General features: G+C 40.8%; 1 protein-coding gene across 4 annotated transcripts in view; it reads right to left on the bottom strand.

Moving 5' to 3' along the window:
- The window catches only part of MPPED2 (metallophosphoesterase domain containing 2), a 110,982-nt gene that overhangs the window by 68,526 nt on the left and 29,731 nt on the right, over positions 1-12,725 (bottom strand). For all 4 annotated transcript variants that reach the window (XM_075502048.1, XM_075502049.1, XM_075502050.1 and 1 more), the window contains one exon: positions 1,212-1,393. In XM_075502048.1, coding sequence (XP_075358163.1) covers positions 1,212-1,393 — 182 coding nt within the window. The remainder of the gene's footprint in view (positions 1-1,211; positions 1,394-12,725) is intronic.

Consider the following 12,725-nt stretch of genomic DNA (forward strand, 5'->3'; position numbering starts at 1 on the left):
CTAAATTACAGCAATATGGCAGTATCTGGAAGCCCCAATGCCACATGCACAGCAATAAAAAGAAAGAAAATTGTTCTTTAAAATTGGGCTATGGAAATCAGAGGGGGTCAGAAGGAAGATAAAAAGAACAGTATGGCAAAAATGCAAAAGACGGAGAATGTGGAAGCTCTTCTATTTAAAAATTCCTTTTGTAAATCCAAATGTTCTTTACTTATCTCCTGAAGGGTCAGCCAAGGAACTCCAGTGGAATAAAATGATGCTATTAAAGGCATGTAGAGATGTGGCCATCATACAGCAGGCAAGAGAGAGTGCAGTGATGAAGGTAAAGCATGATGACAAAGCTATGCTTTTAAAGGTTTTTACATAATGCTGTAAATTCATTCTAATCTTTCTTGAAGATCAGCTGCTCAAGTCACCTTCACCTCTGACTGCTTCTAATGCAAGTGGTGACATGGCAGTACACAGCCAGCCTACCAGTGGCATTTATAACAGAAACATCCTGCACAAGTTCCCCTCCTTCATTTTGGTCTTCTGCTGTTGCAATTTAATTGCCCTCATCTGTAGCAACACACTATCAAGGCACTGCTATCAACTACAGCAGAATACAAAAGGTGTTCTACCGAAGAGGCATTGAGTGCCTGCGTTCAAATTTAGAATGCCAGCACTCTAACTCAAAGGGGCAATCAGGTGAATACCACCCCCAAAAAAATCCCCTCTTCCAAACAGTATTATTGATTTTTATTCTATGATTTTTCATTCTACAATTTTGCTATCCTATATTGTGGAAGAAGGACTTTCATCATTTCCAAATACGTTGCAACTTTCAGCACTGCTTTCAGTTACGGTAAACCCAAAATACAGTGAGCAATAGTTTTGGCTGTGGCCATAAAACCCCACAACATCAACTAATAGGACGCTGTATGCATTCGTATGAGGTGCCACCACCCTCTCAGCGCACACAGAAGGCTACGTAGCCCTTGCTGTGGAATGACAGAATCTTTTCCCCCAAGATAATGCAGAAATACAGTGAAGTCTCTAAATTTGTCTTAATTAACAGAATCATACTGAGGCTAGAAACAGCACATCACAAGAGGACAAGCGAAGCAAGGGTAGGGGGGGATTTTCAAGTGCTCTAATTCAATTAGGAGGCAGTGACTGACACTTGGACAGGAGAGGTTAATTGGGGTCACCAAAACGCAGTAATTCCTTACCTAACCAGTCATTAAACTTCTTAACCTCTGAGGGCAGTCCCAGTTCGGTGAAATCGCCCGTGTGGAGAAGGATGTCCCCATAAGGCATCTGGATGCCATCTGTTCTGGAGTGTGTGTCTGAGACGCAGACAAATCGCGTGTGGCCCGCTGGTTTTGGAGTGTCATATGGGATAGGGTCGACCCTAAAGCAGACACATAAAGATCTCGTAACAGTTACAAGGTTAAAGCCCTCACATCTATTATTTCAGATAACATAGATCTATCTCTACAGAAGCGTGCATGCACACACATACACATCCATTTACACACACCATGCTGAAAAAAATTACTCTGTAATGCAACACTGCCAAAAATCCAGAAGGGACCACAGTGCTTCTTAAATACTTACCTGGTAAGTAAGGCAGATTAAAAAATATACAAGATATGGCCAGTTTCTGATACTAAAGTTAGTTTAAACATTGGAAGAAATGGATAAGAGACTTTGAATTCAGATATATTTTTTTCATCATCTGCCTTATACATGAACAAGTGCACGGCCATTAAATAACAGGTCTCGCAGGTGGGCCAGCAACAGGCTCTCACTTGAGCGGAGCAGCTTAGCATGTGATTTTGTTCAAGGGCATAGGCACTCCTACAGATTCCAGCAGGAATATTTGTTTACACACAATCAGGTATATTCAGGAGTGCTTTGATGAAGCCTGGAAATTGCAAAACTGAGTCTAATGACAACTTCTTACCACTTCTTACCCTCGTACAAAATCCTGAGCTCATCTTCACAAAATCTAGAGAGTCAGGAACAGATGTGGTAGAGCACTAAGCAACCATAGAAAAAACATTTTTCTCTATAGCCAATGATGTTAAAAATTTAGTTCAATTGGTTATTTGCAAGCTACATTTGTTAATTTGATCTTAGCAACTATATATGACCCAGCATAGAAGTTTGGTTTTGAGGTGTTTTGGGTTTTGTTTTTTTTTTTTAATTTAAGCAGAACAGAGAAAAATAATAAGGAAGAGAAGTGCTTTATGCATACTTAGCGGTTAGAAGTTCTAATTTGTAACAGAATAAAAGTACAGAAGGCAGCCCATTGTCTACTTTGGTATAGCAATAATTTCTCTGCAGAGTTACCATAATTTGATTTGCTCAACTCAGCATTTGAATAGCAGAGCGTCTGGATTAACACCACAGAAAACCCCATCCCAACTCCACAAAACTTCAACCCATTCCACTGATGTGCCACTTTGATCATGGTTAGAGCTTAGCTTCAGCTAGAAATTTTGAGGTATGTAGGAGTTATGTCAGAGTAATAGTCCACTTACATCTCAAATCATCTGAGCAGTGAAACCACACTCTAAGTATTTTAAAGCACCCAAAATAATGCTGTTCTAAGACTTATTGGGAGAAACTGGCACAACAGACATTCAAAAATCGGTGCCTGAAAGTAAAAAGAAAATTAAACAGGTTTTATTAGTTTTGCTCTCCACACTGAATGAAAAGAAGAGCAAGTAACTAGGACACATCACTGTGAATCTGTTTTTCTTAAATCCCCATAGTCGTAATGAGATGTATGATCAGTAATAGAAAATAAAGCACAAATCCTAAGAAAATATACTTTTGGAGTATTTCTTTATTTACTGAACTGTATTTACTATTTTTAGTAAAGTGAATCAGTATTTAGTATTTACTATACACTAAACTGTGTGAAAACTTCCACCAGTGTCTTTAATTTCAGCTCCCTATGTAAGTGAGAAAGGCCAAAAGCATCCTCCAGGAAGCAATTCAGCTCCCTGCACGGGGCAGTCTATAGTGGTTCAAGAAATCAAATTCCACAGGGGTATGTACTGGTCTCCAATGGAAAAATGTCCACGTGAACACACTTACTAACAAGATTTTACTGAGTCTTTTTGATTTGGTAGAATGTTTACTAACAGCTAAAATTTTAGCATTGGGGGTGTGTGGGGGGAGATATTATTTGTTAGATTGCATTTTCCTAGGTACCGTAATTAAGTATTTCCAATCGAGCTGTATTTACCATAAATGTACCACATTTGGTTGCCATGGTCCACTGAATTAATTTGCAAAATTCAGGCCCTACAAGATGATGTTTACTTTAATTTGGTCTTTACTTTAAAAACAGATTTTACTGCAGGATGGCCTGGATGGGAAGGGACAGTTTGGCAGATAACTTTTTTTGATTTTGGTATTGCACCTCCTATTCCACCCAAAGCACTAGGTATGATTAGTTGAGCCATGCAACTGGTTACCACTACAGAAACCCACTTTTTTTGATTTTGGTATTGCACCTCCTATTCCACCCAAAACACTAGGTATGATTAGCTGAGCCATGCAACTGGTTACCACTACAGAAACCCACTGCAAAAATGTGAACTCCGACAATCAATGGATTCTTCTTCTCTGCAAGGGTCAGAAATTAATAAGGTTATTATTACAGAGGAAAATTCATTTACCCATTGAAATCACACTGACAAGCTGGGCAGAACCGTAATTATAGGCCATAGTGCTTTTGTATTTGGTGTCTTCCTCCCAATTACTGAAGATAAGCCAAAACTTTTTTAATAGCATGTCACACAGTAAACATGGGGCTCTCCAAATCAACGCTTCCACATTTCCAGGTATGTTTACTCCAGACAACACAAAAAATGAACACCAACTTTCATGAGTACCACATACCTTGTTCAGATTGTCTCTGGTTGAGCTATGATCAGCACTGCCTGCCTCTGGGGAGTCCAATTTTGTTTGTACATAGCAGCTATGCTTTTGCTATTCTCTGCGGTTTGCTTCCAAACAAACCTTGTTTTGCTTTAGGCAATCCCTATTAGAGTATGACACCAAAATCTGGTTTAGGATTTTTCTATTCATGCAGTGACTTACTTACAGAAAATTCTATAATCTAAATTCATTAAGTTCCTGACCCTTCTTTCTCCTCTTTACAAACACTATGATGTTGCCAAGTAACCTTTTTTCTACATGTTAGCTTAATTTCTTCTCTTATTCACTAGTGCTTGCCTACTAAGTATTTGAAAGTGAGATACTGAAGGTTATTGTGTTCAGCCCATCAGTTTATCTGACTCAAAATAGTCCTTCAATAGAAACTTAATAAAAGTGGTGTTATTGCCAGTCCTAAAGGCTCAAGTCTTCTTTTCATCCACAGCTACAGTATGGCAAACGGTAATGCGAGATTTTTCTTTTTCACTACATCACGAGAGGATTGGCCTCTGAACCTGTGAGATCAGCTACCGCAGTAGGCGAGGCTACCCTTTCACAGCTCTTTCACAGTGACACACTGCTCGCTAGCAGGCTTCTACCTGGGCTGTGAACGTCATCCACTCTTCTGGTCGTCTGCTCACCTCAAGACCCAACATCTGGGGATTAGAGACTGGCATTTCTAAAAGCTCTGTACTAGTTATGCACCTGACCCGCACTGCAATTCAACAGGAGATAAGGTAATTATTTCAGCCCTGCCCACCACCAGTCTCTGCTGAATCAGAGCACGCACCTGAGAAATTCAACTTATTCTTTACAATTTGCTCCAAACACAGTGGATCTAGCTAACTTTGACACTCTCCATCACCACCAATGCTTTATTTTTTCAGTCTTCTTGAGCTGGCAGAGTGAAACATTTTACAGATTTCATCACTGCATTTGGAAAAACAAGCTCATGGAAAGATGCAGTAAATGTTATTCCAGAATAGTTTAAACGTTCATACGTTAGGATTAATACAGCAATCAGGAAATGGAAAACAACCTAACAAAATAGCCAAGTATCAAAACGAATGAGGATTTTTTTGCCTTAAGTTAGTATATGATTTTGGGCATCTAACTTCCTTGAAAGACAGCTTATCCACCCTAAGATATCTGGCGCCTTAGGAAATCAGGCACTTCGGCGTTTTTTCAAAAGTTTATGTTAAGACCCAGAATGAAATCCCGTAAGGCAGTTGAGCAATGACTGCTTTCTAAGATCATGACAGTAATGTAAGATCTGTCACATTCAATGCATTTATGACAAGGGTTTAGGAATCAGAAGGGACAATGTAATCTTCATACGCTTCTATAAGGACCTTGTTTATCAGGTAACTACTTGGCTTTCCTAAACTGCCCTTACCACCAGTTGTTCTCATTTAGAGTAAGAGTCCCTCAGGTACAAACCTCAAATTTACAGCTCCTCACACCTTGCTGCAGCTGAATCAAACACCAACATAAACCAGGCTCCGATTTGGCTTGCTCAGCTATCACTAACCAGTATCTTCCTCTGAACCCACAGTTCCCACGGCACTTCCAGGACAGCGGGGCCGTGTCAGGACGCAAGCCGAGCGCTGCCCCTTGCCCTGCCGGCTGCGCAGACGCGCAGCGTTGCGCAGCACACGCGCGGCGTTGGCTGGGCTGCTGGCACCCGGTGCTGCTCCCGGGGACTGCACGGACTTGGAGTTGTACGCTGTCCTCATCCGTCGGACAGCAAGTTCTGTCATGGCTTTACGTTTTAAAAGCTGAGATTAAATAATTAAACAACAATCAGCACCGCAGAAGTTATCAAAGGGATTTTGAGAGCAAGGTAGGAGGGCTGAATTCAGAAACTCAGAGAAGGAAAACATTGGGCCTTTCACATGCACAGAGACAAAGGACTCGATGTAGGATGGAACAGACACATTAGCTGCATGTTTCAGCCCAAGCTTATGCTAGTTACTCATAACGATGTCTTATAAATCAGCAGCGTTAGAAAGTACCTCCGAGACAGAAAGGGCAGCGCAGCCCTCCAAGAGACATAGCTGCAGGTAGAATTACACTGGGATCCTGTTTTCAAAGAAAATTTAGAAAAGACACAAGCACCATTTTTCGGAAAGAAATAGAAGCGATTCCAAAGGATAATTCTGCATGGGTGACTTCAAAAGCTGAAAATACAGGGCTCTGGCTGGGTTAGCCGGTCCCTGGGAATGCCTGGGCTTACAGAGCTGAACCCACAGCCTTTTCACTTCCCTGCTCTCTTGGGTTTTGAGATATGCAGACCCCAAATCCCCTCTTATAGAACAATTCCCAAGAAACCAATTCATCCATGAAAACTAAATAAAAATCTTCAACATTAAGCCAGGAAGAATTTCCAGTTCCTAAAGTGGAATAAATTACTCTGATGAATGCACCACCTATGCTGGACAAAACATTTACAGATGCTGAAAATCATCCCCCCCAAACCCTGCAACTCAAACCGGCACTATTACTGCTTACAGTCCACTACTTTTTAAGCTGTTTGCCAGCTTTGCTACAGGTGATCAGCAGTCACTGTAGAAGACCATGTAATTTTACTCTTTCCCAGACTCACCGAATCCATGAATAGTCCCGTGACACACGGGCCCATGTCCTTCCCAGACTTCATAACATTGTATGCTGTCTTTTCATCTCTTAATAATTTCTCCATTGGGTTATATCTGTGACTGAATTTGTGGGTTTGGTTTTTATGACATCTAAATTAGTATTCATTACAGATCCATTTAAGCACAGACTTCAAGTCTATGTACCACATAAAATCTCTATGTGTTGTTGCACTTACTCTACTGTTTGGGGAGTCATTTGGAGACATGCTATCTAGTAACTATTCTATATTAAAAACATATCTATATTACTAGCTTTTAAAAAACCACCTACTCATACTTGCTATGAATAGTCATAGTTTTATTTATTTACAGTTTAGCTTCCTCTTGCAAAACCTTCATACTGTTCCTGCTACTCCTATTTTCAAAATTTGTAAACCAAATAGTTTTTCAAAGAGCCAGTTAGCTTGGTATATTTATTTTAGGATTAAAATACAAACATTTTCTGCAAAAACACTTTAAAAAGCTTGTTTCTAAGTGCTGTTAGTTTCTCCTCCTCAGCTAAGGCAACAAAAGATAATTTTGTTGAAACTGGAAAACAAAAGCAATGTATTTTCTACTTCTTCATCTTTTTCTCTCTTTGAATTCATACATCTGCCTCTACACATGCTCCCTCTGGCATGGGAAGTTCAGGAGAAGAGACTAATGGGAATTTCTGTGAAAACTCCTTGCTATGGTACTTAAAGTATTTGTTACTGTAGCCAAATCTCACTGCTTTGTTATATTGTGATATTTGTTATTTCTCTTAAAGCCAGTCCCAAGTCCTGGAATTGCGTGATCATGTGAGACCTGTGGCTTAATTATTTTTGTCAAAATATACCAATAAATCTCTCAGTTGAAGAAAAATGCATGAAATGCATCTGTATGCCCTGCAGATGTTCAAGAAATTGAATGAAAAAAAAGATGTGTCGTTCTTATTAAAAAAAAAAAAAATCTCAGGACTCCTAGGCCAACTTCGTAATTTTAGAACCAGTTTTTAATGCCACAGACCAGAAGGACTATATCAAACTATAAATGTGTCTACATTTTGAAATAAAAATTTAACATCTGAATTTAAAATCTTGAGCTCGTAACATTAACATAAGTCTCAAAATGTAGTGTCATTTAGTTTAGTTGATCAGGCTGATATGAACGTGGACACGTTACTGAAGACTTCATACACTATCAGATTAAAAACCAAAATTCCAGCATCAAGCGTGGAGCAGACACAGTGCCCCTGTTCTTCATTAGAACATATTCAACATCTTTTGAGCTGCTTCACTCTCCCAAAGCTACAAGGGAGCAAGCTTCCTGTGCCTGTGTTGCTCTGCAGCTGCATCTCCCACAGCTGATCTGGATGCGCTTCCCCAAATTTGAAGGCACCTTGGAAGATCCAGGCATTTTCTTTTCCTCTACTGAAGCACTCTTACTTCGTACAATTGTCACCGTGACAGCACCCATCTCAACACCCAACACTTCAACTCCCCTACGTGCCCCAGCTGCAGGATGCTGGCAGCCAAGGCCACAGCAGCGATGGCACGTGTGGGGACAGCCTTCCCACGCGTGCTCCCATCTGCGACACCCCACGGCCGGCCAGGCAGAGCAAGCGCGTCCCCTCACCCACCGCGATGAAACACCAGTGAAAGGGCCATCGTTGGGCACACACCAGAGCTGACAGCGCACGGTCCAGACCAAGGCTCTTGGGTGACAAAAATCCAGAAAAAGGCAAATTACACTAACAGCACACAGTCAAGACCAAGGCTCTTGGCTGACAAAAATCCAGAAAAAGGCAAATTACACTAAGGGAGGCTGTAAGACTGTTGGGATGGTGACTGAGGCCTTGTTTTTTCCCAAGGACTCACCAGGCCCCCGGGGTTTTATCCAGCGCTCTCCCTCCTTCACTGCAGGCTCGGACACCCACGCTCGGATCGACACGGCCCTGGCACGCACGGCTGTGCCTCCCCAGCTGCTCCGACCAGCCGCCTTTGCTCCCCGAACTGGCTCAGCTCACTGAGTCCAACAGGCCCTGGCATCTTTATCTCCTTGAGTCATCTCACCATGGTTGCCCTTGAACACAGGGTAGATGCTGGTTTCCTAAGCACGGCTGTAGATCCCAATCCTAAATCGGACTCTACAGGAAGATGGCCGAGTGATAGGAACTTATAAAAAGGAAAACAAAGTACGTGCCTGGAAAAGGGGGAGGAGGTGAAGGAGACTAACACACTCAGCTGTCAGTAACCATTTTCATTTTTTTGCTTAAGAAATCCTAGTACCCATGAGTAAAGCCAGACACCACAGGTTACCATGGCTTTCCTCAGCCAACAGCATAGCAAACAAACTGGAGAAAAAGCCAGGTGGGGTGGCGGGACTGGAAGGGCACCCAGCAGGGCAAACGCTCCGGTAACAGCACGCCACAGATGGTTGCTTCAGCCTCAGGGAGGAGAGGCAAAAGCCAGCACAGGTAAGAGAACGACTGCAAGTCGAAGGCCACCTCGGCACCTCTGCCTCCCCTTCCAGGAGCTCCCTTCCCACGCCTCGTACTAGAGGCCTCACTGGTGGCCCCTCCAGGGCTAACGCAGGCGACGTGAAAGCTCAGCACGTCTCCTTCACTTCGCTCCTGACCGTCACGCAGGAGACGTACCTCCAGACCCACTGTGCCAGCACTCCTGTGGAAGGAGCTGTGGGCCTGAAAATTCACAGCAGTCAGTCAAGAATTACTATCACTTCATAACTTGAATTTAAAAGTTCCAAACAAAACAGGCCTTTCATAAATATTTTTGGAGCTGTAGTGACTATTTTATAAAATGGTTTGGCACGTAGATTAACTTCTCAGTATTTATAACCGATGTCCTGGTTTTGAAAGGGAAACTACAAAGACTTTGATGAAGGGGACAGGCAGGTTATCTGATCGCGTTGTGCCCTCCAGTGAAAGGCGGACCGCCTGCAAATTCTTACAGCATAGATTCAGTGCATCATATAGATATCCAGACATCTCCAGCCAGAAAAATATATACATGCACATACACAGAGCTGATTTTGTGATACAACACATGCTGAATGACACAAAGGCAAATACTCATTTCCTCTCGATAAACACAATGAATGTCAAAACACAGCATTGCTTTAGTTGGCCGCTCTCAGCCATTAATTGTTTAAATCATACATATTAGTGCTTTTGTTAACTTGACTCCATCTTCCAGTATGGTCAAACACCAAGAAAACAGCTGGCTTCTTCTCTGACTAAAAAGAAAGGGATGCAAATACCTTTCAACGCTCTCACTGGTAGATCTTATTTATACAAGCACATGTATCGAAGAACAGACTACCCCAAATTAGCTAGAAAGCCACACCTCTTCTGGAACCCTCCATGTACGTATGTCGCCCATCAAAACCTTAAGAGAGAGTTCTGGAAACTGTAAAACAGAGGTCTGATATTTATTTCAGAAATTGCATTAATTGTGTCTCGGTGCAATGTGGAAAAAAAAAAATAAATTACATTTACAAACCCACAGGAGGATTCAATGCACCACTCAGCAGCTTACTGCTAACGTTTCCAACAATTATAGCTGCAGGGAAATGATGGATCTTTTTATTACAGGTTTTGGAGCTGTTTTACTTCCAGTGAGATTTATGAGATTAAACAGAAAAGACCTATATTATCCACTGTCATCATTTGGGCAAACTTAAGAAAACCCTCCTTTATAAGGAATTTATAATAATACATCTTCTCAGCCCGATATAAACCTCAACTAATTAAGAGTCCAAACTCTGTTAATCCCAGATTCTGGTCAGTAATAAAACTAGAAAGAGGTAAAATCCAGGTTTTCTATGGTGTTCTTTGGGGGCAAATATTCACCTGGTCTTTCTTCTGAAGTACCTAACCTCCTTTGATATTAATGGAAATTCAGAAACTGAATTGCTTGAGCGCTTTTGAAAATCCTATTAATCATCCCTTTGCAGATGAAATTTCTTTTTAGTCAATGAAATACCTTCTACAATTTGGGTATAAGTGGCTTTCCAAAGGTTAGAGAAGTGAAAAGGAACTGAATACAGTATCAACATCACTCTCAAGCCCAGGCAAAAGTTTCTCCTTTAAATAAAACAGTAAATTGCCATTTTTATGCTGGTATGGTTTCAATTAGAAGTCATTAAGAAGCACTTTTCCCACATTCTTTTGTTGATGTTGTTGGGGAACTGCTATATATTATGCCTTCTCCCTACCCCAAAAGAACTCATTTGCTGATAAAACTGCACCTACTAGGAAGGTACGTCAATAAGCTCTCTACACTGAAGGCGTATTTTTATTTCCCTACTACAAGCTCTACAAACAGCGACTCATTAAATATACCCAAAGTATAATGTGGCATCCCAAACCCCAAAGAAAAGAGAATTTAGATCCAATTTTAATTTAAGGACAATTGAGATTGGAAAAATTCACATGTTTCTATCTCAGCAAGAGTGAGGCTAAATTAATGTGTGGTATCCCTCCAATTATTTCAACTGCATGAGACATAAAATGGGGCGAACTTATTTCTAGGGTGGAAACCACAGAGAAGGCTTTAGCCCTTCCTTCAATAGTAAAACAGTTTTTCAAATTGTAACGCAAAAAAAAAAAAACCCAAAACAAATAGAAGCAGATCTCCAGGACAGATTAAATTTAATTGGTTTCGCTCTAACTTGACACATCAAAAATGCCATCTTTCTCAGAAATTAGGACCATTTTGGTCAGAGGGACAGATGTAGAAAATTAATGAGGACTTACAATCACAAGGTTCTGTCAAAAAAAGAACTGTATAAGAGAAATTACTGCAGCATATACTCCATTTCTTATGCCCATTTGCATTAAGAATGAAATCTGGAATGCCCTAAAATTCATAAGCATAACTCAACACTTTTTCTTGGAGATGATAAAATTCAGCAATAGACAATAACTCTTATGTAATAAGGCAACTGGACAACTGGACTTGAGGGCATACAAAATTTTGAGAACTGATTATCTTGCAGACTTTGCTATGAAATCTACAATCTATCTTCATGTTTCAGAAACAAATACTCAGCATTTAGACACCCACAGGATTGAGCCTAGAGCGTTTGCTGAGAAACACCTGAGGTTGGTTCTGACCCTCCCCGCCCCCCAAATATATTTGGTCTGAAGTATAGTAACCACTTGAAATTTCACTGACTTGCAGCTGAGGAAATACAAGTGTTCTTCTTTAATCCACAAGTTAACTATACAGTGCAAGTAAGAAACTCTGCACTTAACCTTCTCAATCATTTTACTTTCTGACCTGTAGGTATCACCCTCTCCAGGGATGAGATGCAATTCAATCTCCATGCAAGCAAAGTGTTAGCCCTCTCCTAAACAAAGTGCTAATCATGAGTCTTTCTGCTGCTCTGCCTTATGATTAGAGTTCCACAGGGGTGATGGAACTGAGTCCAAAAAACCTCTTCAAAGGAAGGACAATTCATGCTGGGCAAATGCCACCAGTTCCCATTTTTAAGTTACTGAGGGCATACAGTGCCATCAACATGCCTATGAAATTGTCACTCATGTTAGTAGGAGATGGGTGAACAAACACAGTGGAACATATAACTCAAATAAAAAGGAATTTCCTAGTATTCATGCAGCATCGGATACTACTTTAAGGAAGTAAATTGGCAGACACTGTATGTTACCTACAAAATCCATTTGTGGACCTGAACCAGTACAAAAATCTGTCGCCATTACGATGTATATTCTCTACTGCATCTAAGCTCTAACAAACTTTTTGAAGATATTAAGTAATAAAATGCTTCCCATCGAAATCCAGGCATCTAACACTATTTTCCCACTAAATAAAACTCTTCATAATAGCTATGCTGTCTTAAAAGGCCTTTTGCCACTCAGTCTGATTTATATGAATTATTTCAGCCCTTGTCAAAGGTTTCAGCCTCTAGCTCCTCTTAAGTTTTAAGAAGCTTTCTGCAGGGAGGATGATAAAATATAGACAGCAATTTAGCTCTCCTTCTAAAGTTAAGTCCTTGTTTTTAATAGGAATAGAGAGAGGAGATTATTAACTAGCTTCTACCAACTCCAAAATACAGGTTCCTACTCAGCATCCAGGTTACCGAAAAGCTCAGTACATTAAAATGGTTGACTGAAACTATGTAAGCTTT

Source organism: Mycteria americana, chromosome 5 (assembly GCF_035582795.1).
Source record: "Mycteria americana isolate JAX WOST 10 ecotype Jacksonville Zoo and Gardens chromosome 5, USCA_MyAme_1.0, whole genome shotgun sequence".
In the NCBI taxonomy this organism is placed as follows: Eukaryota; Metazoa; Chordata; class Aves; order Ciconiiformes; family Ciconiidae; genus Mycteria; species Mycteria americana.